Below are 19,726 nucleotides of genomic sequence, written 5' to 3'. Positions count from 1 at the left end.
AACCATGCTGGTTACCCTTATGAATTTTAAAACAATTTCTTCTTCAGTTATTGCCAATATAATATCATCTGATTATACCATGACTTGGCTCTACTTTTTTTATTTTTATTTTTATTCATCTCATTTTTCAAGTTATATGTGTACATCCTTATGAATAGGTCAAATGATGGCATATATACTAGGAATGAGTCAGACAGTTTTCTCTTTGTCCTTGCTTTTCTCTACTGTACATACGCATGGCACATAAGGATTATGGGGTTTTAAACTGCAAGGAACCTTTATTTATTTATTTATTCATTCATTCATTCATTCATTCTACTAGCTTATTTTACAGATGAGGAAATAGGCCTGAAGAAGGTAGCTGACATACCCAGATTCATACAAGTAACAATTACCAGAGCCAGGATTTGAAAACATGTTCTTTGCTTCCAGATTATCTACATACTATCTCATTAGTTAGTGGTCATGTTGGTACCAAAGGGAAAAGAACATTAGACTTGGGTTTTATTCCAAGTTTTACCACTTGAATTCAATAATCCAATAAACAATTATTTCAATTCTGATGGTATATGCCCCACAGTGTGTTATTTGTGTCACAAATACAGAGTTTGGATAAGTTGTCCCTGTCCTCATGGTGTTCCTATATCTAGTAGGGAGATAAGACAAACACAAATAATTATAGTACTCAGCAACACATAAGTACAATACAGAAAGGCTCCATGTGATGACCTTGGAGGGAATGGAGGTAAAAATTATCAACTAGGAGGATCAGATAAGGTATCCTGGAGAAGATGGACTTTAAAAGATAAATAAGGAGTTCAGAAGGCAAAGGAAGAAAAAGTGGGCATCATTCTAGTCATCAGAAAAAGCTTGAGAATAAGTGTAGAAGTAGGAAAATATGGGGCATAGAGGTTAGTTCAGAGCAGCTGAAGCTTAGAGCATGTGGATGGAAAATGAAAATGGTCCATAAAGAATAGTAGATGGGACAGAAGTAGTGTACTTTGTAGCAGCAAAGAGAAAGAAAGCTTCTATAAAGAACAGCAACCCTTTTCCTCAGCAGGAATACAAAAGGGCAATGTTCCTAATGTCTACTAATGAAGAAAGTAGGCTGACACTTACTATTTCCAGGTGTCAACCTGGAGACAGATGCCAGGATGCTGGGACAGCAGTGACAGACCAGGCATTTGAGAGCAGCTGTTCTTACTTCCCTGCATCATGAAGAATATTGAAGGCACTTTCAAAACCAGGATCAATGCTGCTGGTCATCATTAAACTGACCTAATTAGTTCTAGAGATGAAAATGATTGTAGCAAATTATAGATTGGGATAGGGATCATGGATCCAGAGGAGAATTTATACAACTGAAATGTTGGATTTCCAGAGACCATGGAAGCAATAATCCTTTCTTTTTCAACTACTTTGTGGACTGTGAAATCAAGGCTGGATCAGAATCTGGCCTTGGATCACAGAGGGAGAAAGATTTTGAAATGAATCAGCCTTAGTATGTTCTAGTTGGTGCAACCTTGAAAGTATAAAGTTAAGACTTTTCTTGTTAATACAAAAAAATACCATTGCATTGAGAAGGCAGTTCTAACACTAAAAAATTCAAACACTAAAAGTTTTTGAAGGTTTGCAAAGTTTATTTACATAGGTTATGTCATTTAATTCTTATAACAACCCAATAAAGATGGGGAAACTGAAGCTGGAAAGAGTTAAGTGATTTACCCAGATTCACAAAGGTAGTAAAGGGACATCAGAGCCTATCTAGTCTAACTTCCTTATTCTGTAGAATGAGGAAAATAAATCCCAGAAAGGTAAGTGAGTTTTTCAGTATCACGGAGATTCTAGTCACCCAGGTTTTCTGACTCCAAACTCAACAATTTTTTCTTTTATTCAGTAAGCAGACTTCTGACAAACTGCTTGGAGCACCTCAGCAAACTAAGAGAAAAGCATATTTTTAAGCAGTAAGACAATAGTTATAATGAGCACAGTATTTATTGTGATGATAATGGTTATTCATAATTCACATTTATGCATCAGTATAAAGGTAACAAAACTGCTTCTTTATAACAAGCAGTGAAATGGGTAGCTTTGTTATGTTAAGTAAGACTTAGCCCAGAGTGCATGAATTTAGAATTATGTGCTAAAGTATGGTTAACAGTTTAATATACTTAATTTAAATTCCTAATCAGCAATAGGGAAGAAGCAAGGAAAATATTGCTAGAGATACATATTGACATCAGTAGGAGGTTGGTGCTGGCAAATAAGAGAGAAAATAACATTGAAAAAAATCACATCAGTTTGGAGCCATTTAATGTATTGGCAAAATAATCTTAAGGAACTCCAGAGGCCCCAAAGACATCACCATATTTGTAGTACTCTGTAACAACGGATGCTCATAAGATCATAAGTTATCAAAAATAGGTTAAATTGTGATTAAGTTACTAAGGAAACCTTAGTAGAGTAAACCTTAGATACTAAGGATACTTTCTTTAATGACTTATCAGGTCATGGAAGAAACCTTAGGTAAGAAGAGTATAGGATGACAGCTCCAACAAGCTTAAAGTGCTTCTTGTAATGAATGGATCAAGCTATGTATTGTATGTCCCTCAGCCCTCAGAAAACCAGCCTAGTAGAGGTCAGAAAGGCTCATCTTCTATGTTTGTTGTAAGGGATGAATTTTTTCAGCCTCAGCAACTTTTGAAGCCCAGCTACAAAGTAAAAGATGAGCCATCATCTATGTTTAGTGGATAGAGTGCCCATTCTGATTTTATATATATATTTATATATATATATATGTATATATATTTGAAGTATGACAAGGAAGGGAAGCTTGTGATGTCATTATAGAAATGATATTCTCTAATATGGATCCCATTTAAATCATAGGATCATGGAACTACAGATAGACACCTCAGCCTTTAAATCTCAAAAATAATTTCATCTTTTACTGGAAGCCTCTCCAACTCGCTTTAAATTCTGTTACTTTGTGTTGATCCTTGAAGGCAGGGACTATATTTTTGCCTCTTTTTGTATACCCAGCACTTAGCATAGTGCTTGACACAATGTAGATGCTTAATAAATGTTTATTGATTGATCAATTTGCTTGATCTTTGGATGAAGATGAGAATGATAGATAACAATGATTAGGAAACAGTCCCAGATCCTTTGACTCCAGGACCTACTTTTGAATGGATTGGAGGAAATGTGTATACCATTGTGGAAAAGGGTGAGTTTTCATTATGATCTTCTTATAATTGTATTCTCTGCTCAAAATACCCCTTTTGTCATTTCTGTTTAAGGTCGCTTGGTAGGCGCACTGGATGCAGTCCTGGATTCCAATGCACGTGTTGCCCCTTTTCGAATTTTGCTACAAGTTCCTGGATCTCAGGTTTACTCTCCCATAGCATGTGGTGAGTTATTGAATGGATCAGAAGTTTACTGGGCCATTGCCATTGGTGAGTTACATACCAAAATAAATTCCAAAAGTTAATGTCTGAGCATGCGGAGTATGCATGTCCAAGAAGCTAAAAGGTAACACTCTTTTAGAAACTGATATCTGGGGATAAACATATTGGCTGTTTTTTGGAAGGTGGGAGTGATTTTTTGGTGTGCTTTAACCATAAAAATACCTGCTAGCCATAATTTAGGGGTGTCTTAGCTTTGCCTAATGGTTCTTAGAATTGGTGCATTTAATTGGTTCAATGAGCTTATCCAGTGCATTTGAGTAGGTAATACGCTTTTTGCTATTCTAACCCTATTTTATACTCATTTGTGTGCATACATGTATAAAATTCTTTGGCATAAGATCAATTTTTTTTAGTTCTCCCCAATTCCAAAGTAAACCTTGATATCATTTTGTACTGATCTTATAAGATTTTACTGACCCAGTTGATGTGATGTCTCTGGGAATGACTGAAAGTAGTAATCCCTTCCAGAGCAGTTTATTTCAGAAGTACATAAAGATGAAGAGGCAGAATTTAATAAGTTCCTTGAGGTCAAGGATTTTTTTGTTTTCTCTTTGTATTTAAATTGCCTAACAATGCAGTAGGTGCTTAATAAATGAATGACAGATTGGATTTAATTTTTATAGTGCAAATCCTTGATTTTAGGGGTGGTATAGAGTAGCTAAGAATGGGGAGGATAAATATACCTTTGGACCAATGGTGCAAATTTAAGCTATGTACTTCCTATGTTGGTAGGTGATTATATTTTGAAAAACCTGTTTATTAGATTTTATTTTGTCATTGGCATTAAAGAAGGACTTGTTTGATTCTAGCATTTCAAAATGTAGATAAGTCATAGGAAGGAATTGAGAAAATGGAATGAAATGTGATTGGTAACTATGATGGTGGTTAATATAGAAAAGGAAGGAGAATTAGTTTATGATAACTATATTGTATAAACAAATCGTTTTAAAAATTTGTAAGAAGTCTGATTAAAGTAATTATAAATCATAATTGCAGAAGACTACCTTCTTACTGACAGAGGATCCAGAATGAGACTATTTTGGAGAACTCATTTGATGCTGGAATTTCTATGCATTTTTGTTGTACTGGTTTTCTTTTGCTTTTCTTTTGTTCAGTGACATTAGGGGAATGGCTGTAAGGAAAGAAAAAAATAACCTATTTTTCTTAGTTTAAAAAAATTAATGTAAAAATGTAAAATTTAACTTTTAAAATGGACCAGAGCAGTATTGGCTCTTGCTTTTATAGGATGATGAGGGAAAGTGTAGAAGAAGTGAAATTTGTATCAATGTACAAATTCTTTACTCCAAAGACACTTTATTTCCACTACTTCATTTTAGAATTTAAAAAGCATCTATTTCCTTTAGTTACAAAAATTTCTTGATCCCTTTTATCTAAAGTCTATTCCATAATCATAGACTCTATTTTAGATTTATGTTTGAGGATTTCACCAATATATTTCAAACAATAAGTTATTATGCCAAAATTAATATAGAAAAAATCCACACCTTTGGTTTTACAGATACAGAAACTATGAAGCAGAGAAATTTGTTATTTGCCCAACATCACCTAGTTAAAGCTAGAATTAAAATCCAGATTTCCCATTTCCCATTTCATTATCCTTTCATCTGCATCATTCATGTCTTATATATTAATAGATCTTGAACTATGAGTGATACATTGTCCCTGTTCTGTAGACAGATGATATCTTTTATAACATATAAATATCTATATTTATACAGAAAAACATTCATATACATGTGAATATATGTTATTGTTTTTCAGTTGTTTTTCAGTCACATCTGATTTTTTGCTCCATTCTTGGCAAAGATACTGGAGTGGTTTGCCATTTTCTTTTTCAGCTCATTTTACAGATGAGGAAACTGAAGTAAACAGGGTGAAGTGACTTATCCAGGATCACACAGCTAGTAAGTTTCTGAGATCTCAGGAAGATGACTCTTTCCTGATCCCAGGCCTGTCATTCTATCCACTGTGCCACATATCTGCATACACACACACACACACACACACACACACACACACACAAATCTTAATTGAGTTTTGAGTTTCATTTCTACCATTTAACTCATAGAAACAACTATCTTTTTTAACTCTGTAGTTTGCAAAGGCAAAAAATAGAAATTTTGTTTTGTTTTCTTTTATTTAGATTTTTTTTTGGAGGCGATCAGGGTTTAAGTAAGTTACCCACAGTCACACAAGAAATCTTTTTGAAAAGAATCTTTCAAAAAAAAAAAGAAAGAAAGAAGATAATCTTTCCCCAATTTTATAGTCACCTGGGATGGAAGTGACTGGAGTCAAAAAAGACTATGAATGACAAGTCAAGAAGACTGTTAGAATTCATGGGAAATTTGACAAGTTATTGAAATTCCCTGTCCCTCAGCTTTCTCATCTCTGAAAGGATAGAATTGACAAGATTATTCTGAGGTACCTTTTAGCTCCAAATCTATGATCGTGTGTTATCCTACATGTAGAAACTTATTTATTAGCCCCACCATGAATTGTGTCCATAAATAGTACATGTGCATTAAGCATGTTATATATGTATATATGTAAACACATGCACAGACATATGGTGTATATACACTCATATACAGGCATATAAATATGTATGCTACATATGCATATTTTATGTGTCATACACACACATACAACCTATGTGTACACACTCCCACATATAGATATATTCATACATAGGTATGTACACATGTGTGTGCATGATTTATATATGCACATACACAATACATCTATAGATGTGCATATATATATATATATATGCACACAACTGTACACAGATATATACATATGTAGTTCAACTTGATAGCCTCCAGAGTCCCTTTTAATTCTACATCTATGAGCCCTGCTGATTGATATATATATATGTATATATTAATATGTATATGAAACAGGTATATCTTGTATAAATACAAATATAAACACAAAATATCTTTAGATACATATACATACATGATACATGCATTCATTTATAGGAACCAGTCCTGTGATTTCATTAGTGTAAGGAACTCCAGAATGAGAAAACTCCCTTTACCAATGCAGGTCTCTGAGAAAAGTCAAAGAAGAACTCTGTAACCCTGAAGCAGCTGAGTGAATTATTTACCATTTTCGATTGTCTTTGAAATTGCTCTCTCCATTAGTACAAAGATTGAGACTGGATCGTATTACTTCTGTTTTTCTTAAATAGGAGAGAAGGGGGAAGGGAGGGAGAAGGGGAGAAAGGAAGAGATTGAGTTTATGAATGCATGCATGTATATGTGTATGGCTTGCTATATGTATATGTTAGTGGAGGCTGGATCTCATCAGAAAAAAGGGGTCTTAGTTGTTGTCAGTCTACAAATATATCAAAAGTTAAATTAATCAGAGAAGTCTAAATATAAATTTTTCTTTGTCTTTCTTCTTGGCCTCAAGCGTTTTATATTTTTGGATTAGGGTTTTTTATCAAGTGTTCTCTTATTGATGAAATATTCATATATTATCAGTATTAATAAACTGTTTTATCAATTATCAAAATTAGTAGTGGTATTTTATCAAAATTCTTTTTACTATTAAAAATTTGTAGATTAATGTTTTGATTTTAAATTGTATCCTTAATGTTATTGGTCAGTTGTTTTCAGTCATATCTGACTTTTCTTGACCTTATTATGGATTTTCTTGGCAGAACTATTAGAGAAGTTTGACATTTCCTTCTCCAGTTCATTATACAGATAAGGAAATGGAAGCAAGCAGGGTAAAATGATTTGCCCAGGATCACACAGCTAGCAAATGCTCAAGACCAGATTTGAACCTCAGTACTCTTGACTTCAGATCTGGCGCTCTATCCCCTGTGCCTGCATCTTTAGACTGTAGCTTTATTAAAAGTCAGTTCAAGTTCTTATATGCCATCTTCCATTTTCTAAGACATTCTCAGCTCTCTTGATATACCTAGTGAAGTACAGAGGGCATAGTCCAGAGGAACATGGCACTGTGGAAGAGGTAACAAACTTTTCATGATAACCATGGCCCAATATCCTTTTCCTAGCCATGTGTATATTCCCTTTCCCAAGGCAAAAATCGATTGTCAAGGTTCCAGGTTGATGTTAAAATAGAGAATGAGAAGTGTTATTAAGAAAGCTGAGAAAAAGCAAGAAATGTTTCCAGAGATAGGAACAATAATCTTTTAACTTCAAAATTGCCAAGGAAGAGATAGCACAGTGCAAGTTACACAAGTATACATCACTGTTTATAGCCCTCATCTGTTCTGTTCCCTAAATCTGTTTGTGGCTTTCAGGGAAATTTTGTTGAGGAAAAAGCCATTGTTATAGACTGTAGAATAAACACAAGTCTATGTTGGCAAAGGAAGAATTAATACGTTTTCATGGCCTAAGGTCATGTAGTGAAAAGAATGTTAGATTTGATATCAGATAATTTAGAATCTAATCCTTACTCTACCACTTGTGAAACTATAGGCAAATTACTTTATATCTCAGATTCTCAGTTTCTTCATCTTCAAAATGAAGACGTTGAACTGGATAACATCAATTCAAAATCTATGATCTTGTTAGTGCGTGTATAGAAACTTACCTGGTCTCCATTCTCTTTCTCTCCTTTTCTTTCAATCCCTTCCACTTTCCTTATTTCTTATCCTTACTCATAACTAAGTTTCTTATTTCTGTAATTGCTATTTGCGTGCTCATTAAAAGAGGAAATGATCTAGTGTGGGTTGCACTTGGGGATGGACTCTGTTCTCACGTGTCTAATCTGTGCCAAGGTCATGAAGGGAGTGCCAGGCTGGTCATTTTTTCAAATATAGAACTCACTATGCAATTAATTCAAAGAAAGTACGGGAAGGTTGGCCAACAGGACGTAAGTGAGAGTGTTTACAATGGTAAACACTTTGTCTAAACTAGAGTATGTATTGTCATGCATATTTTCAGTTCTTCATGATTTCCTTAGGGCAGTTTTGTTTTGACTGAAATTTTCCATGGTGGGAGGTGAAGGATTCCAAACTGAGAAAAATATTGTTGGGAAGCTACACCCTGGACTTAATTTCCATCTTGATATTTCTGGGCATATTAAATTCAAATAATTAAACCTGCACAAGTGAAAACTTTTTGAGGACTCCTATGAATGTTCCTCAAAATTGTTTATAAAAAATATGAATTCTATATCTTAAAATAGCCCACCTTAAACTCAACAAAAGAGTTGTTTTCTTTCTTCCTAGACTCCTTCCTCTCTTTTCTTACTTTCCTTTTCTGCATAGAGCCATAGCATTTCAGAGCTGGAAGGGATCTCAGAAAACATCATGGCATAACTTTGTTCAATCTTAGACCAGTCATTTAGGTTCTATGAGTCTTTCTTAGTTTCTTCTATAAAATGGATACAATCACTTTTGCATAATGTTGTTGTGATCATGAAATGAGATAAATAACATGTTTTAATTCACTATATCACTCCAAATATAGGAGAAGTAGAGAAAATAGGCAGAGTAATAATATTGTTTAATTTGATCTTTATAATAATACTATGAGATAGATAATGCATGATGGGTAACCAATAATAATTCCATTTCACAGATTGAAAAAGTGGTGCTTCAGAAGGTTAAGTGATTTGCTTCATGGTCATCTGAGTTGTCTAAGCTTGTATCTTTGAGTTCCTTTTCACTTTTCCTTCTCCCGCACATTCTTTCAGTTTTTTAGCTCAGTATTTTGTAATTTTCTAGCTTTTCCTTGCATTTGACCTTTCCATTCCGTTCCCCTTCATCTCTTCTTGCCTAGACATCTTTAATAACTTCCTAACTAATCTTCCTGTCTTCAGACAATCCTTCTTCTAATTGATCAATTGTATCATTGGGATCAAACTCAAATAGAAATGGGGGACCACTGTATCTAAGGATCCCTGTGGGCCACTTGACTTAGAAAATCGCATATTAATATTATCCTTGTTTTATTGTATTATTTTTTCATAAAATATTTCACAATTACATTTTAATCTGTTTCTGCAGCACTGGGAAATGTTGCTGCCCCTGTTTGACACCTCTTACACTATTGCCCAAGTAATCTTCTTAATATAGTACTGTGATCACTGTATTTTTCTATTCAGAAATTTTCAGTGGCTTTTCACTGTCTAATTAATGGTTCTGTCATTAAAGACTCATCATCTGGTTCCTATATATCCCTACAAAGTGTTGTAAATGCTCCCCATGCAAGATTACTCTCTAATCTTATTCTTTTCTTACCTTCTCCTTCTTTGTGTATTTTTTCATGTATTTCTCTGCCTCTCAATGACAAAAATTGATTCACCCTCTTCATGATCCTCTCTGTCTCTTTTTTTTCCCCATTTAATACACATTTTAAACACTTACTGTATGTACAGTATTTTGCTTGGGGCTGGGGAGGGTTAAAAAAATTTATATAAGTTCCCCTACCCTCATAAAATTCATATTCTGTTAGGAGCATTGAGATGTAAACAGATACTGATAATACGCAATGTAAAAGTTGCAAAAGACATCATGTAATTATAGTAGCCTCAGTGTCAGGATGAGTTGGATTCAGTCATCCCTGTCATATCCTGATCTGTGGTCTAGCACAAGTCACTGCATCTGTCAGTGTCCCAGGTCTCTAAATTGCAGAGAAAGTTCTGATTTGCATTGGTGGGGACAGAAAATCAATAAAATCACAGATCAGTCCAAAAATAAAAGCCAGTCACAAACCAAACACTCTGCAAAATGTAAAAAAGAAGGTAGTGTCTGCCTGGAAGGATTAAAGGTTACTTTGTGGAGCAGATGACATTCATGATGGGATCTAAATAAGGTGGATGAGAAGAAATTCAATTGAAAATGAGGCAAAGGGGAGATATCCTAGGCATATAAAACAGCATAAGCAAGGACACAGAGGTTTAAGAATGAAGAGAGTCCTGGGAGCAATAGATAGTAGGGTAGTTTGTGTAGAGACTAGTGCATATAGAATAGGGGATTCCTTAAGTACAGGGATTAGGCACTGGTTTTAAAAAATATTTTCATAACTGTACTTTTGCTGTTAGTCAATAGCCAATAAACATGTATTGAGTGCCTACCATATGCCAGGCAATCTGCTAAGTGTTGAAGATACCAAAAAAAAAAGAAAGGCAAAAGATAGTCCCTGCCTTTTAGGAGCTAACAATGAAATGGGAGAGGCAATCCTATATATTTTGTTTTCTTCATTTAAAAATATTATGGGCAGCTAGGTGCTTCAGTAGAGTCTGGAGGGCTGAAGTCAGGAAGACTCAACTTCCTGAGTTCAAATCTGGCCCCAGACACTTAACTAGCTATGTGAACCTGAGTTGTGTCCAATTCTTCACAATTCCATTTCGAGTTTCCATGGCACAAATGACTTGGCATATCCTTCTCCAACTCATTTTATGAGGAAACTGAAAGTGTTAAATGATTTGCCTAAGGTCATACAGCTAATGAGTGTCTGAGGCCAAATTTAAATTAAGGAATATTGAATCTTCCTGATTCCAAGCCCAGTGCTCTCTCCATTACACCTTGATGAGGAAATTGAAATTTAAAGAGATTAAGCAATATATTTTTGGTCCTGCAAATAGTAAGAATCAGAGACAGAATTTAACCAGGTCTTTCCTAACTTCCTAACTCAGAACTTTTTTGGCATAAAATGCTACCTTACTAGCCTCTGCTAGAAACCATTATCATCATCATAAATATTATACTTTAAGGTTTTATAAAGCATTATACATCCACATGCATACATATATATATAGATAGATAGATGTATATATCTTTTTACCTCTTTCAATCTTTACACAGTAACCTTTGAAGATAGGAATCACAGGTATTATTATCTCTGTTTTACAGATGAGAAAATGAGTTTGAGAAAGACTAAATGTCTTGTCCAGGGTACTAGTGTCTGAGGCATGATTTGGACCTTCTTTTATTCCAAATCCAAAATAGGTGAATTTCATTTTTCTTGAGTTAAAAAAGTGAGTAAATATTAAGAATCCTTAAACCTTTAATAAAAGGAAATATTTCCCACTCCCACCCCAGGGTCACTGGTGTTGGATTTGGTCAAATCTTTTCATTCTTTGAGAATGTGCTTTTATTAGAACTCTTGAATAAATACTTAAGAGCTTATGAATAAATACTTAATGTGTTGGGCTATAATTATATCTTTTTAATGGATGAGGTTCGTTGTGCCTTTTTTTTAAAAGAGAGTGTTTGAACTCGATAGGAAGAAAAGGAAGAAGGCTTTCAGGGATTTAAAAGTGCATCTGTTTTAACCTGCTTGCTCAGGCTTTGAAGTTAGGTCACATGACTCTAAATGGATTTCAACCAAGGTCTGTATAGCGATTAGTTGTCTGTATTGGTGCTGCATAGAAAGTATTATTAATTGGTTGAATGTGTCAGGCAAGGATGAAATTGATCTGAAAATTCCAAAATGTTTTTTTCAAGCTTTTCATCAGAGATTTCTGTATTAAGGTTCTTTTTGACATATTAAGATGATAACTCCTTTTTTCATCCTCACAATCTCATAATTCAAACTTGCATGTGACTAAATTGTTGCTCTTCGCTCTAATGCCATCTTTCTAATGGAAAAAAGAACTGGTCAAACAGCCCTTGAATTGAGACTGCACAGATTAAATCTTGTGGGTAAAAAAACTGTTTGGAGATACATTTCTTCTTTTCCGATTGTTAGTTTGTAAAAGGTTACTTCCTCAAACCCTTATCCTCCCTACTGAGACAGAACTCTTGCCCTGTGTAGGTTCAGTATAATTTTTCAGAGTTTCCATAAATTTCCAGAGTTAATGACATGGTTCTACCAAAAGATACTTCAGTGTTTTTTGTTTTTTTTTTTTAAATGATTTGGCCTTGGTAGAGCCTGAAAAATATCTGTCCCTAGAGCACTAAGTAAGTAAGATTTCTTTGTAACAGTACAAATCTTGAAGTAGTAGGCAAGTAATGACTAATAAAGTAACATGGGGTGTACCAGAAGAGAAATCTCATAATTTTTTTGGATTAAACCCCTTAGCACTTTTACAGAAAACAAAAGTTGAATTGTTCCTTAGTGCACACACACACACACACACACACACACACACACACACACACACACACACTTTTTTTTACACCAATGAATTCAAACCAAATAATCCACTGGGACTTATTGACAATAGTGTCAGTTTTGCCAAGACCAGGTGATTAGGGTGTCATTAGAAAGAGCTCTTTGCAGTGGTCAGTCCCTTACACCAATCAGCACTGTTTCCAATCACATTGAGTACAGTAGGTTAGCCATTGAAAACTGCCAGGGAATAGAATGACCTCCTATTTCCCTTACAGCTAGAATAACCTTGTGTTTCTTTTATAGGTTTGGCAAAGAATCACTTAGAAATTTTAGAAGAGTAATTTTCTTTGTGTGTGTGTTTTTTAAAAAACTTTCATTATGTTTGAAAATCTCCCAGAAGTGACATGCATGATATGTATTAATTTTTTATATTTATATGAATTTTGTTTTGAAGTTTATTTTTAAACAGATTTTGCAGTATCTTTCAGGTGATTAAAGGCACCCTACAGTGCTACAAAGAAAGTCCTTTTGGCTTTTAGAGGGGTTTTTTCACTCCTACTTGAGCTGTTTACTGCTTTGCTGCAGCTGCTCCCTTTGAAGCCAAGTTTCTCTATGGACAGTCTCTCTAAATTAAAGGATACCTGCTTCAGATCTCCATAAATATGTACCTCGTTTTAGGAGAAATTGGTTTCTCAAATTCTTGAAAATTGTCATTTGGAAAAAATTACTTGATGGCTGTGTGTCTTTGAGAGAGACTGAGAAATTAACATAAATTATTAAATGATAGGGTTTATTCCTAGCCTTTAAGGTTTGTGGTTTTGTGGATAAGCCACCTTTTAATTCTTTACTTTTTAGCTCCATCTCACTCCTCATTTCCATAAAGTTGGAAGTACACTCAAGATATAATGACCTTTAAATTTTACAGACCAGTTGAGATAAAAGATAAAACCCTTAGAACAGAGCTGGCACATAGCAAACTCTATATAAATCGTGGCTATTAGTGTTATTTTTGTTGAGTGTAGAAGGTTGCCTATTTGCTCAACTTTTTTCTTTATAACAAAGGATTATTTAATCCTGGGACAAATAGAAGTAGAAGTATGTGTGTGTGTGTATATATATACACACACATATACACATACATACATAAACATATATATAAATAGATATAATGTAAAAACAAAAGGCATCAATAAAATCTATTTTAAATTATTAGTCCTTTGTATTAATAAGACCAAGTAGATTCTGCTTTAAAAAGAATTGGCTGTTTCCAAATTGGAAGCAACCCACTCCTAAGAGGTACTCAAATGTTTGTTGAGTGGATTGATTGAAATGTGGGAATTGTATGAGTAAATACTTTTATTTATTTACTTCTCACAATATGTGCACTTTGAAAATGCACAAAAGGTGAAAATCTATAGATAAATATGGCATTGGCATGGTAAAATTCTGTATGACCTTGAAAAGACTACTTTGGTTTTAGAATTTAGGTTTATTTCTGAAAATTAGAACTTTGATATATGCTCTTGAGGTTCATTTCAACACTTTTTTCTCCTTAAATTTTCAGTTTTGACCAGGATCCCATCTTCTTTAAATTACTATATATGAGGTTAAACTGACATATGGTATTGAAGTGTGTTAACTGTTGGGACCTTACATAATGCTTCTATTCAAATGGCTGCTTGTTGCCTGTAGACCTAGTATTTGCAGAGTGGTAGATTCAAAAGCTTGACTTTTGATTACCTACTTTGTCATTTTAAACAGTCTGTCTTATTTAATCTGCTTGCAAACTCTTCAGTTTCATGATCCATTTAAACATTACAGTAGCTAAAAGAAAATATATAATTTGTTATATTGATGGGGCCCGTTTCTCTTTAACTTAGGAACACAATTCTTTGTGGCTTGTGTTCCTTTTAAAACTAAAAATCTAGAGAGGGATATTTCACTCATTTCACTTCCTGAAAGATCTCCAGGGAATATTTGTATATTTCATAGTATAATGGACTACTCCCAACTACCCTTTCTTATGGCCCTCCAACAAGTTAAAATGGAAAATGTCATAGTCAGTTTGTCAAAATAGAATGTTTGATCTGGGTGGTCTTTGTTAATTAGCATTCATTCATACCTTGTAGATTCCATCTTCTATAAGCCTAGTTGAGTTTTACTTTTTTTCAGTTTTTGGACCAAGTTTATAAATGAACAACAGTCCTTTTGTCATGAGAATCTGAGACTTGGTGCTAGACAAGGGACTTTTGGAATATAGGGAAATGTCTTTCTAAGATAAAAAAGATACTACAAAAATATTAAAAGTTTGTTAGTTGGATTTTCAGTGAGCTCCAATCTAAAGCCTTTACATAACTTTGGCTTTTAGATTTTCTGGTGTTAGAAACTACTTTTTCAGCTATTTCAGAAAGTATTTTCTTGACAACTCATTTCAGTAATAGAATTTAATTTTTTAAAATCCATTTAGAATGTTTTGAACAATCAATTAAAAGAAGAATAGTTAAAAAAAATAAAATAAAATAAACTATTTTGATTATTTCTATCCAGGGAAGGATGGGAATAAAAAGAGGAACTTTAGATGGAAGAGCCCTAGATTTTTATGTTCCCTAATGATTAGCATGGTACCCTACATCTAACTGTTAACATTGTTCAGCTGTTTTTCAGTTGTATCTGACACTTCATGACTTCAATTAAGGTTTTCTTAGCAAAGATAGTGAAGTGGTTTGCCATTTCCTTCTCTGACTCATTTTACAAATGAAGAAACTGAGGCAAACAGGGTTAAATTACTTTCCCAGGGACTAGATTTGAACTTAGGAAAATGAGTCTCTCAGACCCCAGGACAGCGCCACAAAGCTGTCGTTGCACCTACTAGGTACTTCTTTTTCAGTTTTCTTTTGTGGATCTTTGTCCTGTTTCTAACCCTTAGTATGCTCAAAGACTCTCTTCTCTCAATAATCTAATCCCATGAATTCATTCAATTCTATACAGAAGATTTTCAGATCCATATATGTCACCCTACCTTCTGTGTTGAGGTTCAGTACTCCATTCCAAACCATCTATTTTTTTAACTAACTGACCTACAAGCATCTTAAATTCATATTTAAAATAGAATTCATGATTTTTCCCCTTCCAAGTTCACTCATCTTCTTCCTAACTTTCCCATTTCAGTCACAGGCATTATCTTCTTTCCAGTTACTGAAGGTCACCACCTTCGAGTCATTGACTCTTAATTCTACTTCACTTATACTCAGTTAATTGTTAAGTCTTGCTCCTTTCACAACTTATTTTTTATCTGTATCCTTTTCTCCCCTAATAAGCCACTCCATTATGAGTTCATTTCTCACCTAGATTATTGCAGTAAGCTTCTAATTGATTTCCCTGTCTCAAATCTCTCCCCTTTCCAATCTATTTTTCATTCAGCTACTAAATTGATAGTCCTAAAGCACAAGTTACTTCACTTCTCAGAAAGCTCCACTGGTTCCCTATTACTTCTAGAATAAGACAAATTCATTTGGGATTTAAAGGCCTTTATAATCTGGCTGCACTTGTCTTTCCAGGTTTATTACATACTATTCCTTTCTATAACCTCTACCCTTTAGTCAAACTGTGCTTTTTTCTGTTCTGAACACATAACAATCTGTCTGTTGTCCCTATGCCTTATACAGGGTGCTTTCCATTCCCAGAATGTACTACCTCCTCGATTTTGCCTCTCAGAATCCCTGGCTTACTTCAGAGTTCATTCTAAATGTCATTTCCTCCATGAGACTTTTATCAAGGAGAATGAAGTTTCCTTTAAAAAGGGGAGAGAGGTTTTAATATGAAAACAGAGAAGAAAAAGTATCTGAATAGGCAGAATGGAATCCTAACCTATGTCTGAATGTAGACTGCTGAAAAAAGATGTCCCATGAAAAAAGAGGGATAGAAAAACACTTACATACATGGAGCTAGGAAAAAATTCGAAGCTCTTTACAAAGAGGAGGAAGCTGGACATTCTTATGATGAAAATGTTGTTTAACTTATAAAAAATAATGGAGGGTCTATATAGTGCTGTTAAATGGAGAGATCATATGGTTAAAAAAAAAAAGAGTAATGATGGTTGCTATTAAGAGGTCCTGAGGCAGTTAAGTGGTATAGTAGATAGAACACTGGGTCTGGAATGAGGACTACCTGAGTTTAAAGTTGGCCTTGAACACTCCTAGGGAGGACTAGGCACTTCACCTTTTTTACAGTTTTTTTTTTACTTTAAAATGGAATGAGAGCAGCAACTTCTTCACAGGGTTATTGAAAGGATCAAATAAGATAGGATTTGCAAAACTTAGCACAGGGCTCAGCACATAGGGCTTGGCTAAAATCAGTACCGGTTCCATTGGTTATCTACTGAGGAAGCTATTTGAAAAACTGATGACATTTCAGAGGCCTTATTATGGCATGTATCCATGACAGGAAACTTCCTATGATCTGATAAACAAGAAGATAACTATGTATGTACAAATAAGCCTACCAAAAGGAATCAAGAAAATACTGCTAAAGATTATGAAATTTTTAGTAAAAAACTGACGAACTCAGGCAAAAGTGATGTTTTTTCCTCCTGCTGTCAACCAAAGGCATGAGTTTTAGAAGAGACAGATTTGGCAAAAATGAGCAGATGGCAAAGAAGATGGTATCTATGAACAGGATTTTGATGTCTAAAACATAATTTGAAATATAATATAGGAATTACAAATTCCTGGCCAGGGATGGAGAATATCCAGCAAGAATTGGTAAGAATATACCTGTTTGGAATATTGCAAATCTAATCAAAATGGTTGTAAACTAAAAGGAGAGGAAGTGCAAGCAAAAAAACAACAAAAAAGTGAAAATACTAGGTTGTGATCCACATACAGTCCCCATGGTCCTCTCTCTGGGTGAAAATGGTTCTCTTCATCACAAGGCCATTGGAACCTTTGCTTCATGAGGCCATTCACCATGAACTCTCTTTTCTTCCCTTCCTCATCTTTTATCACTCAGGTGCCTTCTGCCACTCTCATATCCTTCACTCCTGTATCACATGATAAAGTGGCTTTACTTCTTGCCAAGATTTACCCTTCTATTTGCTCAACAATCCCATTCCATCTTGTCCCTTCTAACAGGTTGTCCCCTCTACCGTCCTCATTTTATAACTTATTTTCAATTTCTTCCTCTCTACTAGCTTATCATTCCTTATTGTCTATAAACATGCCATTGAGGATAATATACAAAATTTTCTGTTTAGTATTCACAGCCATTTATAATCTAGCTCTATATTACCTTTCCAGTCTCCTTCCATTTTATTCTCCCTGCCATATACTCTTTGATCTAATGACAATGGCTTTCTTGCTGTTTCACAAATAAAACTACCTCTCTTAGTTCCAGGAATTTTCTTTGGTTCTCCCCATGTGTGGAATATTCTATCCCCTCATAACTTTCTACTGGCCAACTTGGCTTTTTTGGGGGGGAGGCCATTGGGATTAAGTGACAGGCCTAGGATCACCCAGCTTGTTAAGTGTCTGAGATCAGAATTTAACTCTGATCCTTCTGACTGTGCCAACTAGCTGTGCCTCTTATCTTCTTTTGTATAATAACTAAAATCCCATTTTCATAGGAAGCCTTTCTTACCCCCTCTTAATTCTAGTATTTTCCCTCTGTTGATTTTTTTCTTGTTTATTCTGTATATTGCTTGTTTGTACATATTTGTTTGCTTGTTGTCTTTTCCATTTGATTTTGAGCTCCTTAGGGGCAAGAACCTGAAACACAGAAGACATTTAATAACTGTTTATTGAGTATAATTGATTGTTTATTGAGTATTGAAGTGTTTATTGAGTATAATTGATTGTTCCATATAAAAATTTTGTGCTATTGTAGAGAAAAGCTGGGTATTTAGCACAGCAAATTTTAAAGGATTTTAGAGGAAAAAATAGACATATCCCATAGACTAAAGTTGTATAGAAGTCAGCCCAGAAAGATAGGGAAAATAATAAGGATGAAATTCTGAAGTCATAAAAAGAAATATTTCTATTTAAAGGGGGAAAGTGTTGTGGTTAAAAAAAGATTGATGAAGAATTCAAAAATAGATTTTATTAACAGATGTATCAGGAGTAAAGATGGAAGTAAAGCAGATAATGAAGGCTAAATACCAAAAAATGGTGTAGCTGTGTAAAAAGAAAGCTGTGATAAGAAAGCTAACTTTAGTCTTAGTAGTAAAAGTTCATTTCTTGTTTTCTCTGCCAAAGAGGATGATTTCTGACCTCAAAAGGACTAAGTAGAAATGGATAATACAGAATCAATACTGATAATAAGGAAAGCAAGAGATCACTTAGCTTTGTTTTTTGGCTTCCTAGTATCCAACGTAGTTTTAAAAGACGATGTCTCCCATGTATCTGGGAATATCTCCAGTTGTCCTGATCCATATTGTGCCACTGAACCCAGGCTGTGGAGAAAAGAGTGAGACTGGTGACTTTGTACCGTCCTGCTTCAGTTTAAATTCAGTTCACTTGCAAGTCAAAACATCACCCTGATGTCTTTTGTCCTTTTCGAAAATGAAGGTGAAACACTGCCATCACCTAAAATAGCGAATTGTATACTATGCTTCTTGTCAACTTGCAGGTTCTTGCTCAGTCTTCCTTATAATTTACAGCCACAAGTTTTTAAGACAGCTAGTTGAAATTAAGAGTATATTATTTTATTAAATGGAGAAAAAGGTAACTGGTTAATATGGTAGACCAGACCAAAACTTGATCATATTGTTCTAAGTAACCAAACTAGACAGTTAAAGATCTCAGAAAATAGAGGACAATGTATAGTAAGTCTAAAGTGGAGGAAGCAGAAAGAAGTTTAATTTTTATCTGTTCAACCAAAAGATAAGGTTTAAAAATCATGTTTAAAAGAAATTAAGATTGTTAGGTCCTTAGACATTGAGAAGGAAAGAAATAATCGATCAATGACAATAAAGTGCTTCACAGAGAGCTATGCTAAGTAAGAAGAGAAGAAAATTGATTTTGGTGGAGAGTAGGAGGATAACCTTTTATAGGATCTTATTTTGTAGTTTGAAACTCAATATTTAAAACTGAATGCACTGGGCATTCAGAATACTGTAGAAATTGTTTTGTTTTCCTTTATTCTCATAGTTTTTATTGTTTCATTATTTCAGTCATGTCTGACCCTTCATTTGCCCAT

The 19,726-nt window shown here is 34.3% G+C and overlaps 1 protein-coding gene across 3 annotated transcripts in view; it reads left to right on the top strand.

Annotated features, from left to right (window-relative positions):
* TBC1D8 (TBC1 domain family member 8) overlaps positions 1-19,726 on the top strand; it is a 113,464-nt gene that overhangs the window by 36,438 nt on the left and 57,300 nt on the right. For 2 of the 3 annotated variants that reach the window (XM_074300420.1, XM_074300422.1), the window contains exon 2: positions 3,303-3,413. In XM_074300420.1, coding sequence (XP_074156521.1) covers positions 3,303-3,413 — 111 coding nt within the window. Of the gene's footprint in view, positions 1-3,302; positions 3,459-19,726 lie in introns of all 3 variants that reach the window. The other variant, XM_074300421.1, reaches the window with a different exon arrangement.

Source organism: Sminthopsis crassicaudata, chromosome 3 (assembly GCF_048593235.1).
Source record: "Sminthopsis crassicaudata isolate SCR6 chromosome 3, ASM4859323v1, whole genome shotgun sequence".
In the NCBI taxonomy this organism is placed as follows: Eukaryota; Metazoa; Chordata; class Mammalia; order Dasyuromorphia; family Dasyuridae; genus Sminthopsis; species Sminthopsis crassicaudata.
Note: the sequence above shows the minus strand (reverse complement) of the source record. Positions and strands in the feature narration are given on the sequence as shown.